Source organism: Paralichthys olivaceus, chromosome 18 (assembly GCF_024713975.1).
Source record: "Paralichthys olivaceus isolate ysfri-2021 chromosome 18, ASM2471397v2, whole genome shotgun sequence".
Lineage (NCBI taxonomy): Eukaryota > Metazoa > Chordata > Actinopteri > Pleuronectiformes > Paralichthyidae > Paralichthys > Paralichthys olivaceus.
In genome coordinates, this window is record NC_091110.1 from 2,943,067 (window position 1) to 2,966,106 (window position 23,040).

Below are 23,040 nucleotides of genomic sequence, written 5' to 3' on the forward strand. Positions count from 1 at the left end.
GGGCAGGCTCCTTCAATAAATACTGGAAAGGTGCTGGATGACCCATCTGTCAGTCAGTGTCCATCGTGTTTGCTGAAACCACTTCGAAGAAGAGCTCAAACATGTTTTCTTTCATTGAAGAAATACTGATAAGACGGCAGCTTTTACACAAACCTCTTTAGGAGTTGATAATGTTGCTAATGCTAACAGCTGCTTCTTGCAGCTGTCACAACTAAAACCCCGTACATACCTGGCATTAAAATGTGGTGCACGCGATCACAAGCTGACAGCTCTGAGCCGGAGGCGTCATTTAAACTGTGACAACAAACAGAAGAGATTTGCTCGGCCTTGAGTGCATCATCTGTGTTATTTTGATTTCTTCTTCTTCTCCTTGCTGCTTCCATGCATTGCATCTTTGCAAGCAGAAATTATGTGCATGTTTATTGTATATATAAAGTGAGATCCGATTATAAGACGCATGTGGGGCCATGTTTTAATGTCAGGTATGAACACACGCACTCAGAGCTGTGATCGAATCACAAAAACCACATGTAAATACCAGGCATGAACAGGAACTAAGACACCAGTGGTTCCTCTGTGACAAACCACTGTGGTTTAGCCACAAGCCAATAGCTTGGAGCCTGGAAAGAAGAAATCCTGGCTTGCGAGAAATCCTGCTTTGTCATAGCTCGGTTTTGAAATCCGATCACACAGCAGAGTGTTGCTCCTGACAAGCTGCTGACAACTGTGTCACGCAGACATCACAGCTGAAAGTATTGGAGCAGCCCACAGAAACAAGTTGCACTGTCTCGCCCTGCGTTGCTTTCATCACTCGTCTCCACTTCCATTTCAGTTAGTTTAGTGGTTTCAAGACAAGAATAAGTGCATTTCCCAAATTGTCAAACTATTCCTTTAAAACAAAGTAAAAATAATACAGCACCACCACCCATCCTCAACCTCGGTCTCTATGTCTCTCCCACACAAACACACACAGCATTTTGACCGTGTTTCTGACAGACAGACGGACGCACAGACACAGAGCTGCATACCAGCGCAGCAGAGGGGATGTTGCCTTTGGGACTGGTGACTATGCTGTTTCTCGTGCTGTTTGTCTGGGGCTGTGCAGGAAACACAAAGTGCTATATTAGTGCTCAGCAGCAATGAAAGTGAGAGGTGCCATCTGCTGACTGTAAAGTGGGCGGTTACTGTGTAAGAAAAAAAAAATTAAGAAAAAAGTGTAATAGAGGTAAAAATAGCAGACAGACGCAGAGTGCTCTGGAGAAAAGAATAGTGAGAAGAAAGAGCAGAGTGCAGTTGTCTAACTTCCAGGGTTTGAGAGAGCAGACACACCAAAGATCCCAAAAAGCTTTAGCCCCTGTTTCTGGCTACAGTGTTAATTACACAAAAAGGTTTTGCACTATTAATCATGTCAGTTCCTTTATCCTTGTGATAAAATTGAACACAACCCCAGTCAGAGTTCAGATATGCAAGTCTGAGCTTTTTCATTTTCACTGGCTTCGGATGCTGGCATGGCAGATGGCAAATTACACCAGTGACAGCTGTGCACCTTCGCAACATCTGTCAGATACAAAGACACAAGCATCAAATCCATTTTGTCAAACTCTGTGTGTTCTTCCCACGGACTTAAGTGTCTCTCAATGTATCTCTCCAAAGTAAAACAACATCCGGCAGCCTCATTTCAGCAGAGGACGATGAGGTCAAAAAGACACAGCGTCGACACACATAAGAAAGTAATAATGTGCTATATATTCAAATGTAAGGAGGACCGATGGACGTAACCAACCACAGCCACACACACACACAATGTAATCACGCTGCGGCGACTTCATGCTTGAAACCAATTAACTGTATTTTCTGCTCATTATTTACCTCAGCGTGGTTTTGCCTGTAATTGACGACTGTGGTGGACACAATTTTAAAAAAGACCAAATGAAATGCTGGTAATAGAGTGAAGATGGAAAAGAGCAGGAGAAAGAACGGGAGTTAGAGATGATGTAACAATATTTTCAAAAAACGTCTGGATGCAGCTTTAAAACATGTACTTCTTATTAAGTATAACAAATCACTGACCATTACTAATAATTTCAGCACCAAACTAGTTTAGCATGTGTATAAAGGCAACAACTATACTTTCAACCCCATACTCATTATCAATTAATCAATTAATTAGCAATTATTGATCACCTGAAATTTAGGTTCAGTATGATCTATAAGCTTCCAATCAAGAAACATTTAAATTAAAGTTTATCAGCGTTTGTGCCTACAGACGATGAAGTGCTGACGTCTAATTGTCATTATATCAATGAAAACCCTTCACTGCAGCTCTACACTCCTGAGTAAAGTTGGGGTAATAGCTTCTGTGGCTACTGAGGTGACCCCCGTCTGTTGCATTGAACTGGAATTAGAGTTGCCTGTTAGTGTCACTGAAAATCAAAGGGCAAAAATCCCCCAGCGAATTTTAAGCATCAGTATTTCCCCTTTGAAGGTTCCTGCCGTGCAGCTTATCCTGCCAGTAAACCAGCCAGAGGCGTATGGAAGCATTCGGTTCAATTTAAACTCCATCATCTACGCAGCCTTCCTCTGTGGCGTCCTTATTTTGACACCCTGCAGCACTGCCATCTGAGGTGAGAAGAATCGTGTGTGAACAAAGTCTGCGAATAACAGAGACCTAAGTCTAAACTCTCAAACTGCTGTCTGATAACAGAACAATTACAATGTGGTGACCTTTACATCCACAGATCTTCTGCTGCTGTCCATTCATTAAAACATGCTGCTTTGTGGGGTGGGGTGGGGTGGCTGTGGCTGAGGGGGTAGAGCGGTTGTCCTCCAACCAGAAGGTCGGAAGTTCAATCCCCAGTCTTCCCATCTGCATGCCAAAGTGTCCTTGGGCAAGATACTGAACCCCAAAACTGCCCAATAGAACATCAAAAAAAGTGCTAGCTATAGAAGCACTGTATGAATGTGTGTGTGAATGGGTGAATGGAAAACTGTAGTGTAAAGCTCTTTGAGTGGTCTTCAAGACTAGAAAAGCACTATATAAAAATACAACCATTTACCATTTGTAAAACTCAGTCTGGGTATTCAGACCAAATCATTTTCTCTTTTCTACATCAAACTGTTCTACATACTTTATAAAGCTGTTGATGTTTGCTTCTTGGATTTTTGCAATTTCTATTTTATTTTTAAATACCAGTTTATGAAGAGATATTTCCCACACTTTCCTCAAGTGGTTGCAATATTTTGGTTCAGACAAAAAGTCTCATAGATGTATTGATTTAACATGTTCTTGTTCGCCTCAAGATGAATTGCAATCTTTGGTGATTGATCTGGTCTGGTGGTCTGACTTTTCATCCAGCGTCATCATCCAGTCAAAAAAATGCAACTGGACAGATGTCAAAGAAGAACTTTGCTCTCCTGCCTCACTGACCTCTCTGCCATTTATTAAGACTATACAGGCTGGCACTAAAGTCGGTTGGAGAACCTATGTAATCCACAACACTCTTGGTGCTAGCTCCTCTATCATCCAACCTCAGTCCCTGCTTGCTAAATGGAAAGAAAATGGTAAACACCAATTCTGACACTCATACCCTGTGGTTAACGTAATGTAAGCCATCTGAGAGATCTTCTCTGTTTCCGGTGCGTTTGTGACGTTGAACCCCAAAAAAAACAAAACACAATATATATCTTAGTCTGGATGAATACAGAAAAGTTCAGTGACTTGAATCACGAGACACAGGTTTATTTGCATTTAGCAAAAAACATAGAGGCAGGAGTCTCAGGTGGTTTGTTCGAACACTGCCTCCGCTAATGTTAATAATTGTGACAGTCGATGTGATAGTCTGTTGGGAATCCCTGGGTGACGTGGAGGGATGACACTTTGCTTAGAGGAGCTCTAAGAGAAGGGACGGATGAAAGAGAAAGAGGATGGAGGAGAAAGCGAGAGACAGTGAGATCACTGTTCTCCATCAAACAATCTTGGAGAGAGAACGCTCAGAGCACGGGGGGTACGAGCTCAAAACCTGAAGTCCACAAATCTCCTGTCAGCTCTAATTCCCTGAGTAAAGAGGTGAGAGAATGGATGAAGAGGATGTTGGAGGATCTGTAGGAGGATAAACACAGAAATCATCCACACCACCAAGACTGAGGGAAGCACAAGATGAGCTATATGCTGCAGCAAATGGGCCTTTATGTCTAATGAGGGTTTCTGTTAGGAGGAAGGAGGCGATTTATATTCCTACTGAGCAAATGACTGTATCTTGCTCTTACAGGAACACAAATGACTTTAACACACTGTCTCCAGCTGTAAGAGGAAGAAAAGAAAAGCTACGGAGATGAATACGTTAAGAGATATGTTTAAGGAAATGGAGGGAAATGGTTTGCACTTACATACTTTATCATTGTTCTGACTCTAAATGGTGTTTTGCTGAAAGGAGGCATTTCACTACATGTTATTATACATTTTATTAGTGGCCACTACAGCACAGCAAAACAAGAAGATATGAACTGGCTAATCAATTGTTACAGCTAATATGGCAGCAAAACATCTCTTCACATGCAGAAACTCACTCGCCTCTGTGCACTGATTTGACTTCCACCAACCTCTGAGAGAACCATCTCTTATTTGTGGCTAAATGCTCCACTTGCTTTACTGACTCTACGCCAACTCTCTCCATCTGCAGCTTAGTGCTGGTAATGCAGCATATAATGCATTGATCTGAAACGTCTCACCTACTACTGCTGGGAATGACTCTGATGAGGACAGTGATAATGAACCAGCATTTGCCAAATTAAAGGCTGAAAGAAGTTAAAAAGCTCTGTAGAGCTGCTGAGTCACTTGAAAACTCCCTCTGCAGGCGACTCCTTTCACATTGCGCATTAATAATCTGATGGTTGCGAAACCTGCAGTGCTGACACAGTTATCTTCTTCTTGTGGCAGTAAGAGGTATTACACAAACACGATTTCACAGTTATTTTCAGTTTCAAGGCAATAATCCATTTTGGTCCATCCGTTATTGCTACATATTTCCGCCGACTCCAAAAGCTGTAGAAATATCGCCCTTTCTCTAAAGACTGGAGTTATCTGGAGTATCCAAATCTTTTCTCTGTGCCTTCCTAGGTTTTTTTGCCATGTCCCTAGCTGTTGTAGCCTCCACATCCAATGGTGTGGGAATAATTAGGCCTAATCACCATAAAGTGATGGTACCGCAGCTCCAAATGAGTACAGTACTGCTATGTCTGAAAGTTCATCCACTAATACTCAACCAAAAGACATCTAGATGACTGGGTCTCAGCTGAAACTGAGTTACTTTTGTTTGAAAGCTTGAGACATTCATAGTTACACAAAAGCCATCCATCCATTATCTATATCGCTTATCCTTTTGAGGGTCGTGGGGGACGTGGGGGACACGGGGGACAATCCAAGCAGACAATGACCAAGAAGCAGAGTGCACCCTGGACAGGTCGCCAGCCCATCACAGAGTCAACACACAGAGACAAACTCTATCAAATAAAGTTTCCAATCCACAGCAAATCCACAGGAAGTTGCAGGAAACTGAGATGAGTGTGTAAGAGAGAAAGAGAGAGAGAAAAAAGAATGTGCTGATACTGAAATAGCTCCAGGGGTTGTGTGCATTGGCGTGACGTCGGTGCAGCAAGGGGAGAGCTACGATTATGTAATGAGAGATTAATCATCTGGTGGGAAATAATCTGAGATTAGCATCAGGCCACCCGAAGGGGGAGGGAGGGAGGGAGGGAGGGGAAAGACAGTTTGCAGAGGAAGAGAGGGAGGTTAATGGTGAAAGAGTGTGTCAGAGAGAAAGCAAGAGAGAGAGAGTGACAGGAGGCTATAAACATAAACATAATTCTCACACCTTTAACTCCAGCAGGTACAGAGCTGCAGCAGATCTCAAAAAATACATCCTTTGTTTCATCTTTTGAACAAAGTCATTATCTCTTGATCCAGATTTGAAAAAGATCCAAATATAATGCAAAGAAAAATTGTAATAGGAATGTAAACGGAATGTAAACGGAATCCAAATCTTAGATCCCTCATCGAAAGGGAATGTTCTTTGCTCAGAGTCAGATGCTGCGAGCTGAGAGCAGAAACACACAATTTTGTCCAAGGAACACACAACTCATCGTCTTGTGTGAAGAAGATCTACAGTAAAGTATAAACTGTACAAGCTTTGATTTTTGCACAGAAATAAAATTAATTATCATCTCATAAGAACATGATTCCTAGCGGGTTTTTCTTTAGCAAAATCCAAACTATGTAGCATTATGAATGTAGTCATACAAGTTCTTGATGTGTATTTACATGTTAGTTGTGCAGACAACATATCAGCTTATTTCTAGATAAGATAAAAGATTCGGAAAAAACGTCTAGGCTTTGTAAGTGATGTTATCCGACATCCAACTTTAAACAAATTTAACCAGTGAACTGCTCATCCAGATTTTACAAAGAGGCTACAAACTCCCTCGTGCAAGCAAACGCACCACAGCAGACACAACACGAACACACATAAACATACATTTGTTTCAAAGTGCACTGCCTTCAGACACTTGTAAGGCAGAGGAGGAGAAAGGAGCTAACAGGGGTGCACCGATAACGTCATTGTGGTCTGAGTCACTGCAGGCTCAGCGTCCGTCTTCAAGAGATGAAAAAGTTCCGACCTCGTACTTTAATGAGCTTTGTTTTGGCACAGGGAAATATTTGGGGAGAAAAATGTCTGCAGTGGAGTGATGCAAAGTGCTGACTGTGCCAAATGGAGGTGTCTGAGCGTGGAGAGCAGGTAACACAGCTCGGTCAAACCAGCCTGTTAAAGAGAAGTTACCATCGGGAAGTGAGGGGGTTTTTAGTAAAGGGTGTAAGGGTGTAGCTGTTATCCTGAATAGCAACTGGTTTATACATATAGTAAATCCTACAATGTAACTCTCCTGTTCTACCACACGACTCTACTGGATTTACATCTGGTGACTGTGGAGGGCACTGATGTATGTATGTGTATGTGACATGGAGCGTTATCTTGCAGGAAGTAGTCATTAGAAGATGCTAACTGTGGCCATGAAGGGATGAACATGGTCAGGAACAATACTCAGATACATTGTGACGTTTAAATGTTTGGTATTAAGGCCCAAATTGTGTGAAGACAACATTCCCCGCATCATCACACCAGCAGCAGCAGCAGCAGCAGCGGCAGCAGCAGCAGCAGCAGCAGCAGCCTGACTGTTGATGCAGGACAGTTTATCTCCATGGATTCATGCTGTTAATAATTCTGTCTCTACCCTCCCCCTCAGTAATGGACAAAGTTCAGGGAAAGATCCTGATCTAATGGTTTGATGCTGAAACACAATGTTCACAGTGATTCCAGACACAACCTTATTTACATTTGACCAAATCCACCACATTTGATGAGTGGTGAGAGTTGTGTCTCTTGTGTGCCCGTCACCCGCCCACGTCCTGACCATGCAGCAGCGGTTAGTAAATGTAGAGTTTTTAAAAAGAAAAGTATTCATTTCTACAAATGATGTTGTAGAGAAATGTAATTTCAAGGAGACAAGGTGTCACAGAGTCATTGAGATGAGTGATGAGTGTATGTATACATACACTGCTACACACAAGCGACAAATTAATGGTAAATCCAGAAAAACTACTGGAGACAAAGAATGCAAAGGCCTCCATTCACAGGGCACATTGGGTCACTGATTGATTGGAGTATGACAATGATGTGACTCATATGTTGTGGCCTCCGCAGTCACCAGATCATCACCTGAACGATGCTGCATCTCTCCAGTAGAGTCCAGAGACTTGCAGATTTAATGCCAACTAGCCACTCTTTGGAGACACCCACGATTATCAGAAACATTAGATAACGTTAGAATCAAAAGAGAACTATATAAAGTGAAGGCAGAAGACAGAGAGAGGTATCAATACATCTCTGAAATAAAACATGAAATAAAAGTGAAGGGCAGGGAATGACACAGACATTATGCTGTGGAGTTAAGCCCAAAAACATCACCTTGAAAATATTAAAGTGAGAACTACAGCATTTGACAATTTAAATCATCCGCATCTGCCACTGACCAAAATATTTACAGAATAATAAAAGTATTTCTGAGGGCAAAGGGCTTCCAGAGCCAAGGACATAAAAAGGAAATAATGCAAATGAAAATGAACAAGCATAGAGGGGAGGCAGGAAAAGCGATCTTACCTTGACATCAGCCTTCTTGTTGAGGAGACTCTTGGCTGCTGCAGAGAGGCAGAATGACACACCCTCAGATGGAAGAGTACACATCATACACCTTCAGATGACCACAGCTCTTAACTCTGCTCACACAGATTCACAGTGATGCATGCATGCACAAAAAAAATCACCTGCTCATCAAAGCACTGGACATCTCAGAAATGAACAAGCAGACCACACAAAGAGTGACTGTGCTTATCTCTCCACATTTCCTCCCCACAACCCTTAAAGGAGAAAAAATCATCCCTCCCTCTGAATGAAAAAAAAGTCTGTCCTGTAAAAAGACATTAAAACCCCAACGAATAAACACACACATTAAAAAATCTCCATCCAACTGGCACCTCCTAACCCTGATCCATTGGCCAAAGCATTAGATAAGCAGAGGGCATCAGGCAAGAGGGGGAAAAAAACTCAAACTAATTCTCCACATAATCCAAACACACTCACACACAGATGCACGCACAGATCGGGGGGGTTCCCACAGTGAAAGCATGAGGGAAGTGGAATGGAGATTCAGGTATGTGATAATGGGTTTGTTAATCTCAAAGTGTAGGCTGGATTAGTTGGAATCACTCCAGAGTTCATTGATGGGCAGGAACTGTGCACAACTCTGTGGTGTAGCAGCACAGAAAGTATGTTTTAAATGCTATTCACAACACACAGTCCCGCTGATGCTAATCCTTCACGGCAGTAACACTGATGCTCTGGGGTTCGCGAGTGTGCGAACCCCAGCTTAAAAGCCAAACTGCACAAATGTTGAATCTTTGCACAAAACATTCAGAAGCATTGCTTTCCCCTATAGCACATCTAAGCCTCTGCATGCACACAGTTTCTCTCTTAATACCCTGCAGGGCAGAGAAGCCCTAACCCATGGAAGTGGGAACAGTAATACTCTCCCCTCCCAGATGAGGGATGAGGCTGCTTACCTTGGCAAACATTTGAGAAGCATTAGAAGGAAAGGGAGGGGGGGTAGGGGGAAGATTTAGGAAGAGAGATTAAAACAAGATGAGGAACAGAAGGAGCGCGTGATGTTGTTTCCATTTTAATCATGTCTGCCACGAGTTCAGCGAGAGCAAAGGATGTACAGTGAAGTTTTAAGTGAGGGGAGATCAGTGGTGTAAATAAAAAAGTAGAGATTTAAAAAAAATGTGAGTCCACCTTGTTCCACGATGCCAGCGGTGGCTCCAGCCGCTGCACTGATGGCAGCGGGGGCTGTGGTCTGCCGACCGACTGAAACACAAGAAAAGGCAGAAAGACATGGTTATTTAGCGTTGCTTCCAAAAGGATAAGAAAGTAATCACTCTGTATCTGATTCTTTATTTGTCAAAAAGAATCAAACAAAACATTTTGAAATCTATTTGCACCACACTTGGTGGAGGACTTGTGACATGGACCAGGCAATGAGCCGTTACATTTAGGTGTGGATCAAGTTGAAGGGGAGAATCGAGTAACTTTGTTTAAATTACTTTTTTATTACTTTTCTTAGCATTTCATCCATTTCTCCAGGAATAATGTTTGGCTCTGGATGTAGAAAACATATATATACATATTCTCTTTATGGCGTTAAGATTTGTGAGTAGCAGTGACTTGGTGTAGCTCCAGATAAATAATCTAGAGCGAGTGAAATGCTAAATCTGCCATTTATTTGTCTTTAGCAGAGTGCCACTTCTTGATATTAAGAAATCCTGAGACAACCAAATTAATCTCAACACTTTCTGACTTCTCGTCTGTGGTTCTCAGCTCTAAGTCACTGGTTCCTACTCAGGATAAAAACCTCACAAATGTAAATATTTTTAATTGAGGCTAAATAATTTACTGAGGATTTTAGCAACTGGATTAATCCATGTTCTCTGCTGCTCTATGACAGAGGTGAATGAGACACAGAACGTCCTAGTTGGTCCATTTGATAAAACAAAAAAAGGGGAAATCTGTTGAACAATACTGAAATACAAAACAGCAACATTTTAATTTGAACGTATAATAGAGAATTCTCGCACCACAACTTTTACAAAGGAACACCAACATCATTTTCAAAGAGGCTGAGTTATTTGTGATGCTGCAGACTGTTAGTTTAAAAGGCAACAAATTATATTCTGTAAAATGACAGCTGTAAACTGGGTCTATCTATTTTGTGTTTTGAGGTTTTATCAATGTGAATGACTCATGCAGATGTTAACCTGCCTCTGTCTGACTTCAAACAAAGAGGCTGGGTCACAATTTGCATGTGTCCATCCTCACACTTGTTATTTCTGTTATTTCCTGATTGTGTTAACACTGACTGTATGGTAACATGCAGCGCGCTGTAATGCCCTGTTCCATTATACCTCGGAGCTGGGAATTACCAACCCCAAGGTTGGAAGATGCAACTGGAACACTCCATCAAGTGGGAATTTCAACTCAGTAGGACAGAGGAACCTCACCACCCCCGACTTCAAAATCCAAAACGGCTGCTACGTGTATCAACAGTGTATGAAAAGCTGTAGTTTTGACTGTTTATTAGTCCAATAACTCTCAGTGGACATACTCGGGTGGTGCACTTAAAACAGTTTGGAGGCTGAGTGTGAAACACAACTTTTAAAAGAAAGGAATATAATATATAAATTGATGCTTTAATTAGTATATAATGGGGAAGCTGAAAGTCAGCCAGAGTTGGGAGGTGCTTCATATTAAATGCTGCAGTAGTGCAACATTTATGATTTTTGTATTAATTTAAATGGCCAACAACGTCTTACAGTAGTTTTACACAACATCAGACACAAGGATTTAAGGCCAACATGCAGAATATTAAAGCAGGAGAGGTCATCTGTGGACAGGTCACCCAGGAATCAGGGATTGATTTGAACCTAATAACACACCCAGGCTTATCTGGTCATGTTATATTGTGCATCAGGTTACACAGAAAATACACTGAATATTCTAAAATAAAATTAAATATGATACACATAATAATAATGTGCGGATGTTAAGACTTACTAATATGTAACTCTACAAATGTTACTTATTGCAGCCCTTTGCCTGTAGGGGGGGGCTCAGTTCCTCTACTTCCAGCATACCTGAAACTAAGGACCTTGTGTTTTCGTTGCCTTAGAATGAGCCCTCTACAACTACAATATTGCATCTTCACAGTACCTGAATACCAACATATGTTTTTACCACACTCTTAAAAAGCAGGATGAGGTGAGCGGTATTTTGGTTGCAAACAACTTTGCCACTAGATGTCACTAACTCGAGACACTGAACCTTAATGTCAAGTGAGCACAACAGCCAGCAGATGGCCACATGTTGCGATCAATATTTCTGGTGAGTGCACAATGGACATGTTCGATTTGGGCTTATTAGACTTATTACCTGTTGAAATCCACACACTACACCTGTAAATGCATGTGAGTGTATGAACTGAAGCATGGTTTAAGACAAGAGAATCAGTCCATCACACGGATCAAGCTCAGCTCCATTTTAAAACATGTTATACTGTATGAATCTGTAGCACAAAAACCAAGCAAGTATCTCTGCTGTGTTTCCTTCTGATTCTAACACTGCCGCCCATCAACCTGCTGTGTGTGTGTGTGTGTGTGTGTGTGTGCGCGTGTGTGTATGTATGTGTGAAGAGATGGCAGAAGACAGATGGGATGTCATCCTGTTCTCCTCTCTCCTCTCCCGCTCAGAGCGCTGAGATGTTCCCTTGACTCTCTCTCGTCTTTGCAACAGGCATCACTCACCAGAGAAGTTCCTGGAGACGAGCATGGTGGTCAAAATGGCTCCCTGTCAGGGTAGAGGAGAGGAAACAAGTAAGAATGGGTCTTAAGCCTCTTTAGGACACAATCCTGGTCTGTCTGTAAACTGTTTGTATTTATATAGCACTTATCTAGTGTTAATGACCACTCAGCGTTCTACAGTACTTTTTCACTAAGGACAGTATGATATGGCATGAAGACTAGGATCGAACTGCCAACCTTCTGGATAAGGAACAACCCGCTCTGCACCCTGAGCCACAGCTGCCCATTTCATAACAGTCGTCTAATATTGAAAAGGGCAGCCTTGTTTATGTAAAACTTACGACGACAGTCACAACAGGTCTGAATGAAAGCGTCAGGGAGAAAAACCTGAAAGGACATCTTGTTCCACCGCCTAAGATCAGCGGGAAAATGTAGCGTCTCATAATTCTCTCACACACAAGAAAAAAACAAAATACTTGACTTAAGTAGAAAACACTGTCAAAGAGGAAATTAAAAAAGTGTTGAGAAGATTCCTCTCACATCAGATCAGACTGTAAAATGTATTTTTGGTGCAAAAAAAAAAAAATCTTAAAAGTGCAACACTAAGACCAAAAGTGCTATATTTATATTTTCAATTTAAATGAATGACAGCATAAGAGCTTCTAGGAAGTCCCATCTTAACGTCTTGTCAGTCAGGGCTTATACAGAGTCAGGAACCAGAATTTACATTCAAATTTCATTTAATGATGAAAAATGTATTTGTAGATTCACTCAGGACTGTCATTAAAACCTAGTTGTGACTCAACTTGCGAGAGAACAAGAAAAAAAGCACTTCCTCCTCACTGATCACAGCATTTATGACCTTTCTCTCTTTCACTCCCAGTTCATGAGCTTAATTAATACAATTGTGTTTAATTCAACAAAAGAAATCATCAGAAAATAACTGCATCCTGTAACTGTCCTCAAGGCAAAAGAAATCAGAACTTTAACAGACGAAGCAATGTTCCACACCCCAACATCTGAAAAAAGAGGAGAGAACCCGGCATCGAAATAAAATCTTGCAGTGTGTGAAATTTTGTTTGCAAATAATACGCTGAAGATTGTGTAGAGGTAACTGAATCAACTTCATTTCAAGCCACTGGGCATTTCCACACCTTGAGTTTCCTCCTGGCGTTAAACTTCTTCAGGCACTCCACTGTCTCCTGCCTGTGCATCATGGAGGCCACTGTTGAGCGTTGCTGTGGGGAGACAGAGAGAGAGAGAAAGAGATGCTGAAAATAAAACAGTGGAGGAGCAGCTCTGACAGTGACAGGCTTATGTGGGCAGGAGCTGTCGCACAGACTCGTTTCGCTGGAACGTTTTGATTCAGGAGCGACATTTGTGGTAAAAATAAAAAAAATGAAACAAAACAATGGAAAAATAGATTTAAGTTGGTTTGATAGTATCCTGACAAACGTCAGCTGCACATGCTCATGCTGTTTTATAACAAAAATATACTATGCCATACTATACCTTTTATTTCTTATTATTTTATTTATAAGTAGAGTTAGCAATATAATAATTTCTTTAGAAAAATACTCCATTTTATTTGATTGAGAACTAGATGTTTTTCTGTCAGGGCACTACTGTTATCATGTATATGGGAATGGATGTGTATTTTTACTTCCTTTCCTCTTTTATGTCTGCAATAAGTGTGTAATAGGATATGACTTTATTATTATTATTATGTAATATTGCACTAGAATTACTGATGCATTAATGTACAACAAACATTTTACAGATAGTTTGTTGGGGGGGGAGTACAGTAGTTACCCCCACGAGGAGCGTATGTTTACACTCCTAACATTTGTCTGTAGAATTATTCTGAATGGATTTCCATGACACTTATGATGGGACATGAGCTAAGAAAGAACCTGATTAGATTAAGTAATTTTCATTGATTTCCCAAGAGGAAAGAAAATAGCTTTATGATTGAAGAAAATGTTTGTCCTTATTATTATTATTATTCATGTGTATCTATTATTTTATAATTTATTAGTTTGTCCAACCTCTTACTTTTGTATACAAAAAACCCTGTCATGCATCTTAACTGCACATATCAGAGAGTCATGAATTTGCCTGTAAGCAGCTGTCATATTTTTGTTGACGATGAGCAGATAGAAGTGCTTATCCCTGAGATAGGTTGCTCTTTCGCCCTTGTGTGGAACAAATTATTCAAGATAAGCTGACCCAGTATCAGCAGATATCAGAGATCGCATGTTTGGAAACAGATGGTGCTGATATTTTGGCAGCATTGGACAGATGTTCACAACCTTGCTGTCAGGGGATTTACAAATCACAAATTGTTGGAGTGTCAAACTGGGGGCATGAAATATATCTTCCTGTCTCCAGAAACAGGGAGCTGGGTGTGCGTATATGGCTACACAGTATATCTATGTACTTACGCAGACCCATGGGTGCTTCAGAGCCTCCTGGGCAGTGATTCTCTTGGCTGGGTTGATAGTCAGCATCTGGTTGATCAGGTTTTTAGCCTCCGGAGTCACCGTGTCCCACTCTGGGGAGGGAAACTAAAGCGCATACACACCCATGCATGCACACATTACAGTGTATCATACATATAAACAACATTGTGTCTGACTACGGGAGGGATAACAGCGACAGAGGCAGGCTCACATCATACGCTCCAGCTTTGATCTGCTGGTAGAGTTTGTGCTGGTCCTCGTCCCAGAATGGAGGGTATCCCACCAAGAGGATGTAGAGGATCACACCTGCGTACACGGAAACGCAACCACCGTCTGAGCGACGACAAGGAGAGCAAGGAGGAGTTGAAACAGAAACAGACAAAGAGCTCACCACAGGCCCAGATGTCCACAGGTTTGCCATACGCCTCCTTCCTCAGTACCTCTGGGGACAAATAGCCAGGGGTCCCTGCAAAGCCTGCACACGCAAACAGAGGAACACAAATCAGGGTCCAGTTACTTGAACAAAAGTGTTTTGTGTTATTGCCGTTTCGCCAAATAAGACCCCAGAGAGAAAGAGAGAGAGATTTAATAAATGGGAATGATCCATTCTAAAACCCTTCATAAAAAGCTGTGTCTATGTCTACGAAAGTTTTTTTCCTTAAAGATGAAAGAATGAAAAGTGGTCAAATGTTTCATGATTTTCTTTTTACTCCATTCATCATTTCATGATCCCTGACATTTATCTTGTGGACTAAACGATCTAAATGTATATAGTAGTAGTTTACTTGTACTTTTATTTCATTAGAATTTTTAATGCAAGTTGTTTACATGTAACAGAGTATTTTTAAAATTGTGGCATCACTATTTTTACTTAACTAAAGAGTACGTGTTACTTGCTAAAAATTATATTTTTAGAGTAAATATGATGATAATGATGTTTTTCGGCAGAAACATTTTTCCTGCCCTCCAGTTTGCTCTGCGTCATTTCACGTTGTCTTCTGATTGGTTGGCTTGTACATACAGGTTGTTAATGACAGCAGTGACACTCTAAGTGACAGTGCAAAATTAATAAAGAATCATGACTGAAATACAATAAAAAAGTTGAAATAAAGAATCAAACATTTCACTATACTGTTCAGCACAAAGTAAATGTGAAAGTTCACTAAGGATCCTTTTTGTGCTTTTTATTTAGGGAGCAATATGGAGCTATTTCCGACACAGTCTTAAAATCACTGCACTAAGTCCATTATGAAAATGTAGTTTGATGCAGAGTCAGAGCTTTTAGCTTGCTGCAGTCCTTCTATAATACATCTTGATATTGGCTCTCAGTCAAACCAAGAATTTAAAAAACTACATTTACATTAGGTTGAGTCTCCTGAAGTAACTCTGTATTTAACACACCTAATTAGACTTCAGTTGAGAACTGGAGAGACAAAAGAGCCACTAAGAATAAGCATACTAGAATTTGAAGACGTGGAAATTAAAAAACAATAAGGTAAAAAGAAAAATACATTTCAATCCAACAAGATAAGAGGGGGAAGAGGCAAAATTCTCTTGTTTGCTTAACTCAGGTGCAAGCTGACAAAAAGGACAAACTGACAGCATGGATGAACAGTCCTGTGAAAGTCCTCCTCGAAAGTGCTTTGCAGTCTTCAGTATGTCAGCGCTGCTGCACATCAGAGCTGACAACAGAAGTCTACATGACCAAGAGGAGGACGAGGAGGAGGAGGAGGAGGAGGAGGAGAGTGACGATGGAACCAGACTGGCAGATGTTAATGAAGATTTACTTTAAAAGAAAATGCTGGATTTATTTTCTCACATTCTCTCATGGGTATACTTGTTAACCTGTAACAGTTTGAAAAATGCACCTTTAATTATTGTACAAACACACAGAAAATATTGTGGAAAAAATGATTTGGTGCGATGGTGTGTAGGCCAGTGTCAGCGCAGCCTCTTCAGGATCAAAATGATTTCATAATGGACAATTGCTGCAGCTGCTGCTGTGGACATTGGCTTATAAAAACAAAACCACGTGCGGCAAACTTTGTGGATCTGTCCACGGCTTTTGTTCCCACTGATTACAACAAACAGGAAAACAACTCAAATGTTTGGTTTGACTCGTTGCCTGGTGAGAATTTTCAATCGCAACAAGATGGGAGTTTTAGATTTATTTGGCATGACAACATCATCTGCATCCATGTCATCAAGAACCTGTGATGTCTTTGGTTCTGACTCGTGATGCCTGCACTGCAATTAGTGCAATATGTAAGTGACAGGTAATTCATGAGCCTTTAGAGAATCTTCACTTGAACCTGGTGATCCCCTCTGCTTTCGACAGTGAGGGTTTATCTGTTTACTGTTGTGCTTCCCTCTCAGCACTCTCACAGCATTGGTTTTGACCACAACAGCAGCAGTTTTCAGAGTTAACGGCTGTAAAGAGCCACAGTCCACTACCTGCTCAGCAGCAAACAGCAGAGAGATATATTCAGGGAGCAGCTGGTGAACATAGTGGAGCTTTTAGCAGCTAAAGAGACAGATGTTTCCCTCAGGAGGTGGTGGAGACCAAAAACTGAGATAAAAGGGAGGGAATACAAGACCTAGACACTAAAGATTGTATAATAAAGATGGACGATGTGTCTCTTCTTCTTTCCACTGTACAAAAAAATCCTCCAGAGGTTTTGTACATTGCCATCTTGTGCCAGTTATGTCATTTGGCGCTAGAGCTAAAGTCTTTGCATTGGAGAAAGGAGCCCTGTTATGAAGGTCCCACTGATACGTCTGTGTAATCTAATTACAAGCAAGTCAATCATGATATGACACCTGCTCTTCAAATTACACATAAGAACTAAATCATTAGAAAGATTGAACATTTCAACATACATCATTGTGAGATAAACTACTAGAAAAGACAGAGAGAGAAAACACAAATTGCACGTTTGATTTTTTTGTAGCTCGGCCCATCTGCTAACATGGAGGGGCAGGGGTTAGGGTCTGTATTGTAGCTAGCCACCAGTGGGCTTATTAGATGTTTTGGCTTCACTTTTTGGGGAACAAACATCACTGTTACAAGACAATAATATAGCAGTGCTGCGTTCACAGCTTGTTTCTGCTGCCCCCATATGGCCATAACAAATTAGTTACTGCAGGTAAGATTTTCATTTTTAAATATGGAGTCACCTGGAAACATTAGAAGAAGGTTTCAACCAGCTCATAGTGCTAGTACTAGTTGAATTAGCAAGCTGATCAGTCAACCAATGCCAATGGTATGTGCTTTCATTGGAAACTACATTTCGACAGGAGTGGCAAACAGTCAGTAAAGAAGACCTCAATCTTAATGAGAGTCAATAAAGCTCATCTACCTAACACAGTATCCATGTGTGCACGCTGCAGCATGTGTTGTGTGTAACATACCAAACCAAGCCTGCTGGTCTCCTTGAACCTCAATGGCCAGTCCGAAGTCAGCCAGCTTCACTGCTGCGTTCTTACACTTGCTGGCCAGCAGCAGGTTCTCCGGCTGCATGCAAAACACAAACACCAAGCACAGTCACATCAGCTCAAACTCTGCTGTCATGTGACTTTTAGAAGTGAACACATCTCGTAACATAAGAATAAGGAAACCGACTACCGAGGCTGATTTTAATTTCTGGGGGTTGGTCCATTTAGGCAAGAGCGGAAAACTGTTGAGTGTGTGGCCAGGCCGGGGCACAACTTTAAAAATGGGAAGCACATTTGTAGGATGATTGCAATATGTGACCACTAATGTTATCCACATCAAAGTATCTACCGGCTTCTTTGCTCACTTGACTTAAAAATTTAAGTTTGACTTTCTTGTGTGTGCCCTCATGTTTCACACGACACAACACTACTTAGCCAAGATAGCGACCATTGAGGGTGAGAAGTACGTGAGCGTATTGAATTTTCTAAGAGAACAAATCTGTTTTTCTAAATTAACGCAAGAGCTCCCAATCCTTGTATTTCTGAACAATTCCTGAGGTGCCTGCGCAAAGCCGACAAACTGATAACAATGCCATTTATAGAATAATTAATAAGAAATCATTTATTACTTAAAGACACAAGCACTTCTCAATGTCTCAAACACAAATCAAAACAAAACTACACAGGCTGTTTAGCTAAATGAGGTATGTGAGCTATCATCAATTCAGAAAAACAGGAGCTAATTTGTTTTCTCATGAAAATGAGACAATGCTTCTCAAGAAGTGTTTCATACCCATATTCTTGACTGTTCTGAATACATCATGTCGATGCTAGCACATGTCACCATACTTGTTTGTCATTTTTTTCCTGGTCATTTTGTGTCTCTTTGTGGTTCTTTTTTGTCTGTTTCTGGACTATTATTTGTGCGGATTATTGGTCTCTTTGGTTCTGCTTCTCATCATGTTTTTTTGCATGTCTTTCTCATTTTCCCTCATGCTCATTTTACACATCCCATCTTCCTTTGTGGTAACTTTGCATCATTTTGTATCTCGTTTAACTCATTGTGTCTTTTAATAGTCATGTTGCACCTCTTTGTTTATCTCTCTCTGGTTATTTTTGCTCTATGTACATAACTGTGGCTGTTTTTGGTGTCAGGTAAGTTTGTGTCTTTCTGATGTCTTTTGCATCTCTTTGTGGAAGCGTGTTCACATTTCTAACTAGAAATGTGAACAGTTCCTTCCCACAGAGCCTCTCGTCTAAAGGTCCTGGGCCCTTGCATATAGAATAAAACCTCACCATCCATAAATTATAAAAAACTGATACGAAAGTGTGACAGACCACTGAAATGAAACCTGTAGGAAACCAGGAATTTTCATATATCCTCACACATTACTGTATATGCCACCATATACCATATTATGTACATATAGTGTATATTACATAATATATAAGTGTCTACACATTAAAATCTTCTGCATAAGACATCAGCTGCTGCCTGAGTTCTCCTTTCACCAGCTTCCAGAAAACTTCCATAACAAATAATTTCTTCAAGAACTGAGGATTAGGAAAACCAAAGGCAGCAGCACACACAATAGGAACACATTCTGATACAAACACATGAGAAGCAGAGACAGACAGATGGGACTTAAAAAATATACATGGGCTTTTTTGCCATTTGTTTACTTGAGAGAGACCAAACACAGCTGCTTGCCTTTTTGCAGCCGTCATGTCTTTCCTGCTCAGATGCTGACGTAACGACAATCTGACAAACATCTTTAGAGCACAAGCACGCACAGGGACAAGAGGGTTGTCTGTAAAGTTAATTCTTATGGTGATTGATTTTTGCCTGTAGTCATTAATCATTCCATCACAGTGGCTCAAAAACAGCTGCAGCAGAGTCATTGTGTCACCCTCTGCCCTCTCCCTCAATTAGAGAATATTTGGCTTGTGAACAGGAGGTGAGACATATTAAAGGGGCTAAATAACAAGGGCAGATACTCTGCAACTCACAGTACCACCCATAAATCTCCCTATACTCTGATACAGTGCAGTAAACAGCGAAGAGTCAATTGAAATATAACCTTAAACCATTTTTACAAACCACAGAGGGTTTGGCAAAAGGTCAAATGCCACTCGATCCTTTCATGCCAAATTTATTGCTAGCAGGGGAGCTCCTGGTTCCACGAACAGCTACATTTTGGAAAATACATTTATTTATTTCCCACAGTGAGTTAGATGAGGAGATCAGTAAGTATTGACATCAAGCCTGCATTCTAAATCTAGAAGTTAGCTCGCAGAGGGACTTGTAGAATAACACCAACTACATGAAACACAACTGCTGATACATAAATGAGACATGCTTCATGAGAGGAGATACAGTTGTTCACAAATAAATTCAATCTTAACACTTACAATAATATTATGATGTGTTATATATTGCTTATGTATTGGTTGTTTACTAAAGGTTATAATAAAGTGTTATTTCTGTCATTTATGAGATTTTACTCATTATTTTTCCTACTGGAAATAATTACAATATGTCTGACAGCATTTAAAAACCACAAAGAAATCCAAGCTATGTCACTTCATCTGTACGGCACAATACACTGTGGATTTTAGTGAATTAATAAAAGTTTCTATCTAATTATAATTATGTGTAATCCAAATATACCTAATTTGGAGCAATTCAATCAACATTAGATGTAACTTAACATCACACTGATGCCATTTCTGGCAGGAAAAAGTCTGCTGCGCTTGGCACCACACGCAACAGTGATGTCATGGTGCACAACAAGAGTACACTTCTACATCACTGCAGCACAGTGAGAAGATCAACTGGAAACAAGGTTATCAGCTGATGCAAGTTTCTCATCCAATTAAAACTTCTATGGAAAAAAACACAAGAATAAAATACTTATGATCAAATGCATGCACAATCTATTTAATCAGAAAGGCACATATACATATACACACACATGCATGTAATGATACATCAGGCTCACATGACAAGCACAGACATGCTGGGTTCAAGTATATTTCGCTGCACTTACCAGCCGCCAGAAACTAGTGCAAAAGTCAGACGCAGACAAATACAACTATAAATCCCTTCCAACGCACGCACAGACGCAAACCCACACAGACACGCACAGACCAACACAGACACACACGCCTGCATTTGACTCACCTTGAGGTCTCTATGTACCACCCCCATCTGATGACAGTGGAGCACGGCCTCCAGGATCTGCTGGATGCAATGACTGCATGCAAACAGCAGGGGGAGCAGGTTAGTCTGAACACATTCAACCCCCAGCAGCATCCATGCAGAGGCAGCCACCTCTCATAACAGGCCACACACGCACACACACACACACACACAACCATGTATAGAGTGAACCTGTCTGTGAAGGGAGAAGGTGTACGCTATTTTCTCTTTTCAAGACAGGGCCAAACATGGCAGGCAGTGTAGGAGTGTGCCGCAGATCCATGTGGGAGACCCTGTGTCTAACCTGCATCCCTGGGTAATTTATTCAGGAACGGCAGTAACGCCGCCTTCGACAAAAAGATTTAGCAGGTTTCCAAGCATCTGAGGTAAGATGCTGCTCTGCTGTTACTCCACTAAACTCTACTCAGTTTCACTCGCTCACACACTCGCTCCTTCGCTCGCTCTTGTCTGACCCAGAGGAAATCACTCCTCTAGTACAGACCGTCTAAAATAGTGCAACATGAGTCCCAGAAGCAAAACCTGAAGACAGGCATACACACAAAGAGAGACAGACGGACGGACAGACGGACAGACAGCAGGCACAGGCACTTTGTTTTTAACTCACAAGCAATTAAACACAAGCATGTAAAGAAACAACCCTTGTGCAGAGGGTGCAGGGCAGTGCAACACTATGAGGCACACACACACCTTGAGGTCCCTGTGCACTATTTCATGTTGGTGGGTGTAAGACACACAGTCTAGAATCTGATGTATACAGTGACTGTGGAGACAAAACAACAACGTGAGGAGCAGAGAAGGAACACGAGAAGGTAAGGAAGCATAAAGACAGTCATACAGAAAAGTCGAGGGAGAAGGGCAACATCTGACAGGAGGAGGATGTTTTTAGGAACATGTCAGAGGAGAAGAATAAAGAGTACGTTCACCCAAAAAAAACACATCTCCTGACTTATTTTTAATTCACCACATAGACAGGTTAGGTTTTATTTTCCTGGTTTTGCTGCATCTCTCTGAGAATTCCACTTCCACAGAATTACAATGGAAGCGAATGAAATTGCATTTGTGGTACTCACAGCTTATTAGTTATGTATGGCAGAACAACGTGGCTGGAAAGCAATAGTTCGCCCTGTAGAGTTCGGCTGCAGGGGTTTCGTTACAACATCCACCATCAGGTTGCTCAGAGATCTAGGCATCCACGGACAAGCCCTGCACCAGACCATAAAAGAAACATCACCGACTGCAGAAGGCTGCAGCCAATGGCTCTGGATCAGGAGGAAAGACACCAAGTGGGTCCCAAGACGTTAGGGAGATACACTTAGGTCTGATCAGCCTGCTGTGGGCCTGCCTTAGATTGATTAAAAGACAACTCAAGATACTGTATGTCCCTGTCATCTACTGATGGTTGGCAACATAAGTGGTGCGGAAGACCTTCACAGGTCCAAGAGACATTCTCCATCTTGTCCTATGTTCTAAAACGGCATTGAACAAACGTTTTAGTCACTAAAAGTAAGGTGCTTTTTATAGTGTTCAGTTAACATCACACAAAGAGCAGTAAACTAAATGAAATCCGTATTTGCTGTGACCTCAGCACCAGTTCGTTTCAGTTCACCTCCACACTGTTTTTAAGATTCTTGCCAGGTTTGTGGTTCAAAGCATCCCGGAGTTTCCAGTTTGTGGCTTTAGTTTGCATTTCCTGTCCCTTCATGTGAGCAGAGTGACTCCATGATGTTGACATGGTGATCTTCTTGTCTCTGAAGATGGTTCTTCATTTACATTTAGTCACTCTGAACTATACTTAAGATTCAGTATAGCAGAGGAGGTTGAAGTTATTACAAAGTAGGGCTGGGCGATAAAACAATAAAGATAATTAACGTAAAATACAATTTCATCATTCCATCCCTCCCTGACAAACGACACAAACAGCCAATAATAATGAGAATAGCACTGCGCCAAACCAGTCATGT

The 23,040-nt window shown here is 41.2% G+C and overlaps 1 protein-coding gene across 8 annotated transcripts in view; it reads right to left on the bottom strand.

The window, feature by feature from the left end:
- LOC109626490 (calcium/calmodulin-dependent protein kinase type II subunit beta) overlaps positions 1–23,040 on the bottom strand; it is a 44,367-nt gene that overhangs the window by 8,482 nt on the left and 12,845 nt on the right. For 3 of the 8 annotated variants that reach the window (XM_020082500.2, XM_020082497.2, XM_069514286.1), the window contains 10 exons: positions 21,041–21,113; positions 17,833–17,935; positions 14,813–14,896; positions 14,633–14,727; positions 14,404–14,526; positions 13,114–13,197; positions 11,963–12,005; positions 9,402–9,473; positions 8,211–8,248; positions 1,029–1,097 (listed from right to left, as the gene is read on the bottom strand). In XM_020082500.2, the coding sequence (XP_019938059.1) occupies positions 1,029–1,097; positions 8,211–8,248; positions 9,402–9,473; positions 11,963–12,005; positions 13,114–13,197; positions 14,404–14,526; positions 14,633–14,727; positions 14,813–14,896; positions 17,833–17,935; positions 21,041–21,113 (784 nt within the window). Of the gene's footprint in view, positions 1–1,028; positions 1,098–8,210; positions 8,249–9,401; positions 9,474–11,962; positions 12,006–13,113; positions 13,198–14,403; positions 14,527–14,632; positions 14,728–14,812; positions 14,897–17,832; positions 17,936–21,040; positions 21,114–21,766; positions 21,840–23,040 lie in introns of all 8 variants that reach the window. The other 5 variants (XM_020082501.2, XM_020082499.2, XM_020082498.2 and 2 more) reach the window with 4 other exon arrangements.